Genomic DNA, 11,869 nt, shown 5'->3' on the forward strand with positions numbered 1-11,869 from the left:
AGTCGCTGCGCCTCGCCGCCTTGGTTACCGCGTGTCCCGCCCCTTTACGTCATCGCCGCGAGCCCGCGCGCAGCAGCCCGCGCGGCGGCGCCGGAGACCGCGGGCCCGGGCGCCGCCCCCTCAGGTGAGGGCTTCGTCTCACATCCTTCGCGCCTTCCCCGCGCGGCCCCTGGTTCTTCTTCCTCCTCCTCTGGTTGCCCAGATAGCGCTGCGCGGGCCCGGCCGCCTTCTCTGCCCACCGGACCCCGAGGTTGGCTGACCTAACCCCATTGGGCATGGGGGTCGGGAGCCATCGCCTTGGCGTCGCAGGGAGTGCTTTTCCTTCTCCGGGCTGAGGTACCCCGAGGCTCTAGTGTCTGGACCTTGGACATAGGCGGGAATGCCGGTTGATTACAATGAACAGGAGGCTGGACAAGCAGCCTCGGAGAAACAAGGGGTTAGGAAAAGGCCAGAGGCTGGAGGAGGCGGGCCTGGAGGTTGGGGTGCATTCATGATGGACGCAAGTTGGACGACGTGTGAATTTTGAATGGTGACAGTAGAGAATGATGTCTTGGGTTCTGCCCTTGAACCAGGAGCCAACATGTTGGTGATACCTCCGGGGCTGAGTGAAGAGGAAGAGGCACTACAGAAGAAATTCAACAAACTCAAGAAAAAGGTAAGGGAGTAGAGCGTGGTGGCCCAGCTTCTCCAGACCCTGAGGACACCTGGGGTGAGTGTGAGGCGATGGAGGTTCTGCCTCTTACCCAAAGCAGACCTCTCAGTGGAGTGCAGTCTTGGTTTGAACGCTCCCTCTTTTCTGGTCATCCCCTGTGGAATTATCCTTCCTGTGGCTTTAGAACCACCCAAGCGCTGGAGAGTGTTACATTTGGATTACCGGTTCCATCCAGAGCCTTGTGAACCACCATCGGATGCCGTTATGCCGTCTTCCTGTGCTTTTAGATAGGACCAACCACACTTATTAGGCCTTAAAATTTCATCTCTGACACCCCACCCCACCCCTGCCTCAGGCAGGGTCTCACACTTAGCCCAGGCTGGATTGAAAATATGTGGCCTTGGGTAGCCTGGACTAGTTCTGCCTCCACACTGGCTTCTGTACTATTTACACAGCAAAACATCTGTCAAGTCTGTCAATGGTTTCTTCCTTCCTCTCTCTTCCACTGTGTCCCCCACCCCCACACCCCAGCGGGATCTCAGTATGTGACCGGGTTGGGTGTTTTTTCCGACTCCTGAGCTCTTGTGATCTCCCTCCCTCAGCTTCTCTCAGGAAATGGAACTATAGGTGTCCTCAGCCTCCTCCTCACTAGTGAAACCTCCCAGTGATTTCTCATACCAACGCCTCCAAACAGGGTTTTGCTTTGCTGTTTTGGGGGCTCGCCTGGTCGGTTGAAAGCACTTCGGAGGTTTCACATTGTGTATAGAATGAAGTATCAGCTCAAGAAGTATCTGTCTCAAAAGCGACAGAATCATTTTCTCTTAAAACATGCCTTCCAAGGCCTCCTCTGCATTTTCACCACCCTGATTTCGTTGTCTGAAGTATCTTTTCTGTCTGTTGGGCAGTCCTGCCAGGTCTCAGTTTAGTAGTCACTTAACCATCTGAAAGTGTTGCTTGTACTCAGCCGTGAGTGATTAGTGCCTTTGATTATTCTTGGCTGTCAGTCTAGCCGTTATGTTCCCTGGATTCTGAGTTTCTTTCTTTCTTTTTTTTTTTTCCTTTTTTTTCCGGAGCTGAGGACCGAACCCAGGGCCTTGCGCTTGCTAGGCAAGTGCTCTACCACTGAGCTAAATCCCCAACCCCATGGATTCTGAGTTTCTTAAGGGTGGGAACTATGTGTTTTGATTCTGCGTGGCCTCATTAAATATGCAGAAGATGGGAGATGGGTGGATAAAACCCCCAAGGATGGCATTCAGGGCTTATTTGCAGCTTATGTGATATGGCTTAGGTGTTTTTGGTTTTCAGTTCCCAAAATGGGAGACTGGAAAGCCTTTGGACACCATGGTTTGGTTAGATTAAGTACTGTGGGCTTTGTGATTACGTGAAGGCAGGACGAACCACTCCAGGCCCAGGATGCCACAGGCACAGGCCCTGGGATCACGTACCTAAGAGACCAGCGCCTTGGATAACAGACCTCTCTTCTCACCGACCTCTTTCCTTTCCAGAAAAAGGCGTTGCTGGCTCTGAAGAAGCAAAGCAGCAGCGGTACAGCGAGCCAGGGCGGTGTCAAGCGCTGTAAGTGATAGAGACAGAGTCCAGGGGGAAGCGGCACAGGGCCTCCCTCCACAGCCAACCTAATGCCTCTGTCCCCTCCCCCTCCCTCTCCCCTCAGCACTGTCAGAGCAGCCTGTGGTGGATACTGCCACAGCAACAGAACAGGCCAAACAGCTGGTGAAGTCAGGAGCTATCAGTGCCATCAAGGCTGAAACTAAGAACTCAGGCTTCAAACGTTCTCGGACCCTGGAAGGGAAGTTAAAGGTGAGCGCACAGGAAGATTGTCTGGGGCGTCCTGGCGTCAGCCGGAAGGGGGTCGGTGGGAGAAATCATGCATGTTCACATAGGAGCAAGCTGTGCTGTCCTGAGGTTTAGGGTGTTTCTCTACTTCTAGTCCTTCTTGCTCCTCAAGACAGGGTCTGACTGTACTCATGAGCTCAAATGATGCTCTGGCCTAGGCCTCGAAAAAAAGTAGTGTTTGCCACCACAGCCCACTGGAGCCCTAGGTTTCTGACTATTACAGAGAAACCTGGGTGATGTCTTCGTCTCTTTTCCATATTTGTGCTTCTTGGATTGAAGGGAGGTTTGAGTAAACCAAGCCTCTTCCTCAAAAATCAGCACATCAGTAGACATGGTGGCGCACACCTTTAATACCAGCGCCTGGACCAGACAGTCCGAGAGCGCTAACTTCAAGGACAGCCTGGTCTACAGAGCAAGTTCAGGATAGCCAGGGCTACACAGAAAAGCCTTACCTCAAAAAAAAAAAAAAAAAAAAAAAAAAAAAAAAATTAATCAAAAAGACCAGTACATCACCATAAGAAGTCTAACAGAGAAGCTGAGGAGAGGGGGAAGAGTTCTCCTGGTCCACAATAACATGGGTGTCTACCCCTTTCCAGGACCCAGAGAAGGGGCCTGTCCCCACCTTCCAGCCGTTCCAGAGGAGCATGTCTGCTGACGAGGACCTACAGGAGGTAATGGTTTCCGTGGGGCTGGGATTGGGGGCAAGAAACCCACATATTGTGTACCCACTCCGGTGCCTGGGAGTTATTTTAATTGTTCTCTGTCCTTTCTTTTCCCCCAGCCATCCAGACGGCCCCAAAGGAAATCTCTGTATGAAAGGTTAGAGAGCATCGTTTGGTATGGGGCCAAAGGCCAGCGTGACTGGAAAGTTCAGGGCTAGAGTGGAAGGAGCCAGCTGCAGAGACATGGTTGACTCCGCAAGGTCTGGAAGAAGGTGGAGTCCCCTTTGATCCTCACCGTAATCTTCCTCTCCCCAGCTTTGTGTCTTCTAGTGATCGGCTTCGGGAACTGGGACAAGATGGAGAAGAAGCAGAGGCCCCTGGGGCTGGCGAAGGCCCACCTCGAGGTTTTGACTGGAGCTATGAAGAACACGGCGGTGCCCGATCCTCAGCCTCCCCTCCCCGAAGCCGCAGCCGGGACAGAAGTCATGATCGGAGCCGAGATAGGGACCGGGACAAAGAGCGAGACAGAGACCGGGATCGAGACAGAGACCGGGACAAAGACAAAGACAGAGACCGGGACCGGGACAGAGACAAAGAGCGGGATCGAGACAGGGACCGGGACCGGGAGCGAGACCGAGAGGGCCCTTTCCGCAGTGAGTGGTCTTGGCCAGGGTTTAGGTGGGTCACGCTAAGTAGAAGGTGATGTGGACTCGGTAATGACTGTGGTTCCTAACCCACAGGGTCAGACTCATTCCCCGAGCGGAGGGCCCCTCGAAAGGGGAACACTCTGTATGTGTATGGAGAGGACATGACGCCCACCCTCCTCCGAGGGGCCTTCTCTCCCTTTGGAAATATCATCGACCTCTCCATGGACCCACCCAGAAAGTAAGGATTGAACATCTGGGAAGGAGCTGCTTGGTGTGCAGCATGTGGGTCACTGGGTGCGTGGAGCCCCCTGACTCTGCCTTCTCTCACCCAGCTGTGCCTTCGTCACCTACGAGAAGATGGAGTCAGCAGATCAGGCTGTTGCTGAGGTTGGGACTTCTCAGACCGCTCCTCCCACCCTCCTGTCATCCTCCTGCTTCTTCCTAACAATGCCTGCTCCTAGAGGAAACTTTCCTCCTGACCGAGAAAACCTGCATCCTCACATGCCTGTTTGGTCTCCTCCCAGGGTGGCAGCAACTGGCTCCATGTAACACCCATCCTCTGTCCCCTCCCCTCTTGTCCCACAGCTCAATGGGACCCAGGTGGAATCTGTGCAGCTCAAAGTCAACATAGCCCGAAAACAGCCCATGCTGGACGCTGCTACTGGCAAATCTGTCTGGGGCTCCCTTGGTAAGGATGAGGCCCTCCCTCCCCCTCCTGCAGCACAGCTTTTCCTGTTCCCTCTACAGCTTTGAGTGGCCTAAAGTGCCAAAGGTCAGGGTCTTCACATAGGCAGAGGATGGAGACTTGCCAGGGGTCTGTCAGGTGAGGGAAGGAGAACAGCATCAAAGGTTCCCTTTTCAGTCAGGACAGCCAGGGCTGCACAGAGAAGTCTTATTTTGAAAAGCCATTAAAAAAAAACAAACAAAAACCAGGGTCCCCCAGTAGTGACCGTCACAGACAGGAAAGTAGGAGCCAGTGTGTCCTGAGCTGGAGCATGGTCTGGACCTCAGGTGGGAGCCAGGCATGGAGGTGGAGATTAGTTCTGTTGCATCTGGACCCATCAGAGATGGGATTTTGGAGAAATAAAAGTGACCCGTGGTGGGTGTAGAGAACCAAAAACGCTAGGAAGCCGGGCTCTGCTGTCTGCCGAGCAGACCTCCAGCTTGCGAGGCCCAGTGGAGCCTGCGGCAAGGGAACCATGAGAAGGGTCCAAGCCCAGAGCAGCCCCAGAAGCTTTGGGCTCTGGACCGAGGCTCTGAGAAGGGTGTAAGACCAAAGAGGAGGCTGCCTCAGCCCCACAGGGAATCCTGGGCAGGATGAGGAGGACGAGGAAAGAAACGCTGAGCACTCTGGTTCCCAGAGGTCCCCATGGGTGGGATTTCTCAGTGTGGGGAGCCCATTCTGCCTGAAACAGATTTTTCTGGAGAAGAAGTAAGCACAGTAGTACCCAGCGTTGCCCAGGGCACGGGCAAGGCCACAGGCGTTCTGATCTTTTCATTTGCACAGATCTCAGGGTTTAACACTCTGGGTTTTCTAAGCCAGGGTGAGACTGTGGCCACCAGAGGGCAGAGTAAGCCCTGGTGGACCAGGGCCAGGGCTCTGGACCCCAGGTCTAATGGAAGCGGCCACTGCTTCAGACCTTAACTGTCGCTTTCCTCCCTCCTTAGCTGTCCAGAACAGCCCCAAGGGTTGCCACCGGGACAAGAGGACCCAGATTGTGTACAGTGACGATCTATAGGAAACCTTGTGGATGGCTTCTAGGACATGAAGCTGGATTCCTTGTGCCTCATATGCCCCCAAGCTGGTCTCAGTAAAATCCTGGGGTAGAAGCTTTTCACCTCTGTCAGCCTCTAGTCTTTCAGCACTTGGGATTGGAGTTGAGCCTTCAAAAGCAGCTGTCAGTGTTGTTAACCAGTGCACGCCCCACTCCCTTACCCCAAAAAGATGTGGAACACACTTTGTATTTGTATTGTAGCTGCTTTAATCTGCCCTCACCCTCCCAGCAGGAAGCTCCTTATAAGAAACCCAAGTCCTCGTCTTTGAGCTTCTCCTTTAGCCAGGGCAGCACCTGGAAGAGATTGATGTGGAAGTCCCGGGCATAGGAGGGCACCAACTGTTGCCGCCTCGGGTCTTTGCAGACATCCACTACTCCCCAGCTGATCACACCAACCTGTGTAGATAAGGAGGGCCATGGTCACTTGACACTTCATAACCCCAGAAAGCTTCTGAGCTGGCCTAAAGAAGTGCACTGGGAGCCAGCTCCTCTCTCTTCTATGGTGCACATAACCTGGCTTTCACTGGCCAGTTAAGAACAGATGAGGTGGGCCCGTTCTGCCACCTTTATCAGCCGTGCACATCAAGCTTCCTTTTTGTGACACCTGAGCATCTCCCCAATGGACTGGAAAAGGGACCACTCACTTGAATGAAGCGGCTTCTCTTGTGAACAATGAGAGGGCCCCCGGAGTCTCCTGTAGAAGAGAGAGGCTGTAGGGGAGACTGCTGGGCCGTGTGGGCTTGCGGCATAGCCAGAGAGCCACCTCACCTTTGCATGTGTTGGGGTCAGCGTAGGGATCTACCCCTCCGGTGCACAGGAACCTGGGGGTGACCACCTCAGAGGCAACTTTGACCTTCTCATAGCCTTGGGCCTTTGTAGCATCTCTCTCACAACTGGCTTTCTGTAGGAGACAAAGGTGTGGTAAACAAAACTAGCTCAGGAAAGAATGAGGCCTACATGACCCTCTCCAGAATCTTCTTATCACCTTTTCCCCATTCTTGATGTACACCTCCTTCCGGATCAGCTTCTTCCCTTCCTCGGATACAAACAGAGCTTTGACGTCCTTCATAGGGAGCAACTCTTCCTCTGGAAAAGTAAAAGGGCCATGCCAGCTGTCCCCTTGCTTCTCATCTAGCAGGTGTCCCTTGGGCCCTTAGGTGCTAGGCCTTGAACTGAGCAGTTTACGCTTGCAGCTCCCTCCTCTGCCCCTTTGTCTCGGGAGTCTCATCCTTGTCTTAGCCCAGACTATGCCTTACTGTGCTGTTTGCAGGTGGCTGTCTGAGGAAGCCGCAAGGCTCTGGTGGTTCCCTCTGTGCAGGGGAGACAGATGGGCCTACGGAGACAGGTAGGGTGAGGGACCACAGACAGCCTGTTGTGTCCTGTGCTCCAGCCCACCTTCCCTAGCTCCTCTGGGACCCAGCCCCACTCACCTGAGAGTCTGGCTGTACTTCAGCTTGGTCTTGAGTTTGATGAGGGCAACGTCATAGTCATAGAACTCAGAGATTCCTTCTGCCTTTTTCCCATTGAGGTCGTAATTAGGGTGGAACAGGACCTCTTCAATCTCCAGGTCCCGCCTTTTCCCCTCTGAGAGAAGGAGAATGGGAACCATGTTTATGTGAGCAGCCTCCTTCCTCTGGCCCCATCTCATCTCTTGGGTTCTGTTTCCCCATCCTTGATTGGTCAGGGTTTAAGGGAGGGGCGTGCTGAGAATGGGTGAGCTACAGGTCATAACGTCAGTGCTTCCTGAGGATGGGCCTGGAGTCTTACCCACGTTGACCTTGATGGAGTGTTTCTGATCTTCCACTGTGAAGCAATGCGCTGCTGTCAGCACGAAGTACTCGGACACCACGGCCCCCATACAGTTCTCATGTCCTTTCAGAGGGCGCTAGGAAGCCAGTGCAGACTAACCTTGGTGTGTGCGCTGGAGACAAGCTTCGTACAAGCTAGGTGAACACTAGCCCCAGCTTTCTTCTCTTCATTACATCTACACAGCTTTACTGTGTAGCCCAGACTAACCTGAGACTCAAGGCAGTCCTGTGCTCACTTCCAAATGCCAGGGTACCAGCACGGATGTGTCCCAGGCCCAGCTTCCTTTCCCACTTTCAGTCAGTTTTGAATTGATTGACCTTGAACTCACTGTAGCCCAAGCAGGCCATGAATCTACCCTGCCTCAGCTTCCTGAACAGCCGGGATTACAGCTAGTGTGGACATCTCACCTCCCCAAGTCCCCAGTGCTGGGAAGCTTACAGTGACCGAGATCTTGGCTTGCCATGGTTGCTTGTAATAATCACCGCCTTTCTGATGCTCCCACACCATGCCACAGAGACCCAGAGATTTGGTTTCATCTGTCGGGGAAAGAACACTGAAGGCTCGAGTCATTGCTGCCACTTTTGTTGGATCCCTTCATGTCTGTAGACAGCAGAGGCCCAGAAGGGGGAAGGAAAGCAGGAGAGAGGGCTCTTGTGTGTTAAATGAGGAACCCCCATGGCGTAGTGAGAAAGATTGACCAGGCAATCTGAGGACTGAGCATTTTTAGCCACACTCTGGGTGCTGACTTGCTGTGCTTGGCCTCAGTTTCCACATCTGTAAAGTAGGCTATCAGTTCTGTGATTGTGAGAAGTCAGGAAGTGAATGTCAGAAGTAAGAATAGGCATGGGGTGAGCCTTCCAGGTTTTAAGGGCTATAGGGTGAGAGGAGTTGGCGACCTCAGCCTGCAGCTTCCCCTTGCACACCCTTGAGCCTGAGCTTTCCTACCGATCATTTTGTAGAAGACGTTCTCCAGGTCCTCCATGTCCTTGACCTTGAACACATGCTGCTCATTGTTCTTTTTGGAAGCCAAGGCATTGATGTTCACAGGGTCCACCAGAGGCCCGACCCCAAACACATACACATCTGAAGAAGAGAAGGAGAGGGTAAGGGTCCAGGCCCTGAGGAGTGAGGGTGCTGGATCCCAAGTGAGCCACTCACCCAAATAATCCTCCCGGGGATTTTTGCGATCCCTGCCAATATCCAGCAAGTCTCGGATGTCCTCAATGACAGTGACAGGGTCTCCACCCATGTTGTGCAAGCCTGTGGAAACAGGAGGATTGTGAAAGTGGGTCAAGGAAGATACACCGGCTGGAGACAAACACTTGTGCAGGACTTGAGAGGACGGTGGGGTAGGAGAAAGGCCTTACCATCAGTCATGATGATGATGACATGGCGGGTTCGATTCCAGCCTTCAGGCGGAGCATCCCCTGGCCAGCTCATCATGCTGTACACAGCCTGGAGAGCCTTCTTAGTGTTGGTCCCTGACTTCAGCTTGTGGTCTATAGAGAAAGGGAGGGTTATCGACCTTATCTTCCAAGCCACTATTACCCCTCAGAAGTCTATGACAACTAAGATCCCACATTCTTTAACATTTACTATGTAGACCATGCTGGCCTTGAACTCTCAGAGATCCACCTGCCTTTTGCATGTTGGGATTAAAGGCTTGTGCCACCAAGTCCAGGCAATATTTAACTTTTAGGTGATCACCTGCTTGCCCTTGGCTCTCCCAGCACTCTCTATTGCTCAAGGACACTTTCGTTCAACCTCTAACTAGTAGTAGTCTGTCTACTTTCTCCAGAAGAACCCCGAGCCTCTGACCACCACAGCCCCAAGGTGCACCTCCCGGCTTTCCCTTCCCTGACCTCTGACCTTCATAACTGATTTGGTTGAGCTTCTCTGTGACCCAGTCGGCATCACTACTCCTCTCCTCAGACACTCTGACCAAGACTTTGGGGACTGTGGCATATGTCACTAGACCGTATCTTGGCTTCACCCCATAACTCGCCACCTGTGCATGAGCAAGAGGCCATTGTGTTAAAACTATGGTGGGTAGTCAGCACTCCTACTGAGACAGGGAGGAGGCTGGAGGACAACAGGACTCGGACCCAGAGAATCTGGAGACACGGGAAACCAGTCTTGTAAGAGCAGTGGGGTCCACACAAGCTCCCCTCATTCCAAAGGGATGGAAGCTGTGATCTACCTTCTCAATCAAGTTGGCGAGACACCGCTTGGCCCCTGTGAAGTTGCTGGCCCCGATGCTGTCAGATCCATCCAGCACCATGTAGATATTCATGGAGCCCGAGGGGTCCAGGATAATCTTCCTCTTCTGCTGTTCCCCTAGGTACCAGCAGAGTCTCAGTCTCTGGCATGTGCAGGACCTGGCAGGCCACCCACCCTTCCCTGAGCTTCCTGCTCAACCTCCCTCCTTGTATTCAAACCTGGGCTGTGCCCATCCTCCGCATCCGCTCCTTCGATGGTCTCTGTCAGGGAGGATAGAAATGCTTCGGCCACCTCTTGAGGGCTGTCGTACATGAAGGAATCTAGGATGATCAGAGTAGGTCAGATGTCTGGAGTACTGAGGACGTACTGAGAGGGTGATGGGATTTCAGGACCAGAGACTTCTAGTGTGGAGCCAACAGGGCAAGAGCCAACCCAGGAAGCAGGTCAAGGGTCACCTTGGCAGGAAGGCTCTGTCCCACTCCACGAGCCACCTTCCTGGCACCTTCGCTGCTGAGAGCCACGTAGGACAAGTCCCCGACTGCAGTGGTAAGTGACAGTGTCTTCAAGACGGTACTGGCTTCCCACCTTCCTTGTCCCAATAGGAATACCCGGGTTGGGACAGTATCCCGCTGCAGAGACATGAAGACAATTTGAGTGCCCGTGCATTCCCAGGGTGAAGCCCTCCAGCAGGGAGTAAAATCAGGGGTGACCTGGTTCTCACCTCCATCATCACAGATTGCTGTTTGCCCATCCCACCGGCCATTCTCTTGGCAGGTGCGATTAGCAGAGCCCCGGAGAGTGTAGCCATCGTAGCATTGAAAAGAAATCTGATCACTCAGGTTGTAGTAGGGGGACCGGGGCCAGAACTCCCCATTTTCAAAGTCCTGTGGTCGTGGGCAGCGTATTGCTTTAGGGGAGACAGGTAAAGGTCACCGAGAGCTGTTTCTAGGTCCTTCCTGCTCTTAGAAATCCTGTCACTGAGAAACAATACCTGCCCAGTCCCCTCAACCCTGCTGTCCCCTCCTCTTGTGTTGTGGGATTATTTTGTTTTGTTCTGAGACACGGGCTCATGTAACCCAGGCTGGCTTCAAACTGGCTATGGAGCTGAAGATGACTGAGTTTGTGCCCCTCCTGCCCCCATGTCCTGAGCGTTAGGATTGCGGGCGCCACCCCTGCTCCTGCTTCGCACAGCATTGCGTTGTGCACGGCAGGCGAGCACTCTCCCAGCTGATCTACATCTCCAGACTCCCTTGCCCTGTTTCCCAGTATTGTTTTCACTGCTCTCCTCGGGCAAGCCTTCGTACACGCACCCCCCACCCCCGAGGTGTTTCCACGCTCAGCCGGCCCACAGGTCAGACTGCCAGGCACTGAACAGCCCCCATCAGCTCTGACCAGCCACCCACCGCCACACTCCCAAACCCCCAACCTCTGCATTCTGCCTTCTTGACAATCTTTTGGTCCCGGGTCTGGAGGACGCTCCAGGAGCCTGTGGATTTGCAGGTTCGAGTCTGCACAGGGTATGGGTAGAAGCCAGAGGGACACAGGTACTCCAGGGCCTGACCGTCTTGGAGAAGTTGGAAGGAGCCGCCTTTGATCTCTACTCCCTCTAGAGAGCAAGAGACCTGGGGCCGGGCCTCAAGCACTGGAGTTGCGCTCACACCTGAGGAGAAAGGCTGGTGAAGCCTGGCCCCAGAAGACCAAAGACAGCTGACGAGGACAAAAAGAGGATGGAGTGTCCTTTGCTTACCTCCGGAGGAGAGGCCTAAGACCAAGAGGACTAAGCAGAGCTGGGGACCCTCCATTGTCATGGAAAGCCCGAGAGAGCCCAGTGGCCAAAAGCCCTCTCCAGTTCACTTTGGGTGCCTACTTGACTTGCTGTCCAGACTGAAACTCCAGTGCTGGATCTGGCTACACCCCTTTCCCACCGGCCCCTAACCTTTTATGCAATCTGCTCTGGCACCTGCAGCCTGGCCAACCTACCCTGCACAGACGCTGCTTCCCGGAACATTCATGAAGGAGGGCCCCTGCTGAGCTGCCAACTGAGGAAACAGAAACTATGCGAGCGCCCCACCCTTTACTGACCAAGGGCCAGAACTTCCCTTTCAGAGCTCCCTCTTAGCCCCCAGACCCTAGTAACAAGCCCAGACCACCCCCACCGCCACCCCCCACTTACAGACCAGTTTTCCCCGGGCTGTGTGATGGGGCAGAGTCCAGCCACTGTTTGTGCAGCAGGGTCTCTGACCTTCCTGG

At 53.9% G+C, this 11,869-nt stretch overlaps 2 protein-coding genes across 5 annotated transcripts; one reads left to right on the top strand and one right to left on the bottom strand.

Moving 5' to 3' along the window:
* The first annotated feature begins 72 nt into the window (after positions 1–72).
* Nelfe (negative elongation factor complex member E) lies at positions 73–5,772 on the top strand. 4 transcript variants are annotated; one of them, XM_032888911.1, is made up of 10 exons: positions 73–124; positions 573–655; positions 2,158–2,227; positions 2,325–2,470; positions 3,103–3,177; positions 3,288–3,325; positions 3,484–4,053; positions 4,148–4,202; positions 4,401–4,503; positions 5,484–5,772. In XM_032888911.1, exons 2-7 carry the CDS (start codon positions 581–583, stop codon positions 3,869–3,871), a joined length of 792 nt encoding a protein of 263 aa, XP_032744802.1. In that variant the 5' UTR covers positions 73–124; positions 573–580; the 3' UTR covers positions 3,872–4,053; positions 4,148–4,202; positions 4,401–4,503; positions 5,484–5,772. The 4 variants fall into 4 exon arrangements, with proteins under 4 accessions (XP_032744802.1, XP_032744799.1, XP_032744800.1 ...); XM_032888908.1 differs by having other exon boundaries at positions 75–336; XM_032888909.1 differs by having other exon boundaries at positions 75–250.
* A 1-nt stretch (position 5,773) lies between these two features.
* On the bottom strand, positions 5,774–11,838 carry Cfb (complement factor B). Its single transcript, XM_032888904.1, has 18 exons — positions 11,367–11,838; positions 11,046–11,279; positions 10,341–10,526; positions 10,075–10,248; positions 9,838–9,939; positions 9,600–9,736; positions 9,269–9,407; positions 8,767–8,898; positions 8,558–8,659; positions 8,345–8,482; positions 7,838–7,935; positions 7,358–7,475; positions 7,021–7,174; positions 6,847–6,923; positions 6,576–6,676; positions 6,359–6,491; positions 6,235–6,284; positions 5,774–5,986 (listed from the first exon to the last, which is right to left on the bottom strand). Exons 1-18 carry the CDS (start codon positions 11,425–11,427, stop codon positions 5,831–5,833), a joined length of 2,292 nt encoding a protein of 763 aa, XP_032744795.1. The 5' UTR covers positions 11,428–11,838; the 3' UTR covers positions 5,774–5,830.
* Between the last annotated feature and the right edge of the window lie 31 nt (positions 11,839–11,869).

This window comes from Rattus rattus, chromosome 18, assembly GCF_011064425.1.
Source record: "Rattus rattus isolate New Zealand chromosome 18, Rrattus_CSIRO_v1, whole genome shotgun sequence".
NCBI lineage: Eukaryota > Metazoa > Chordata > Mammalia > Rodentia > Muridae > Rattus > Rattus rattus.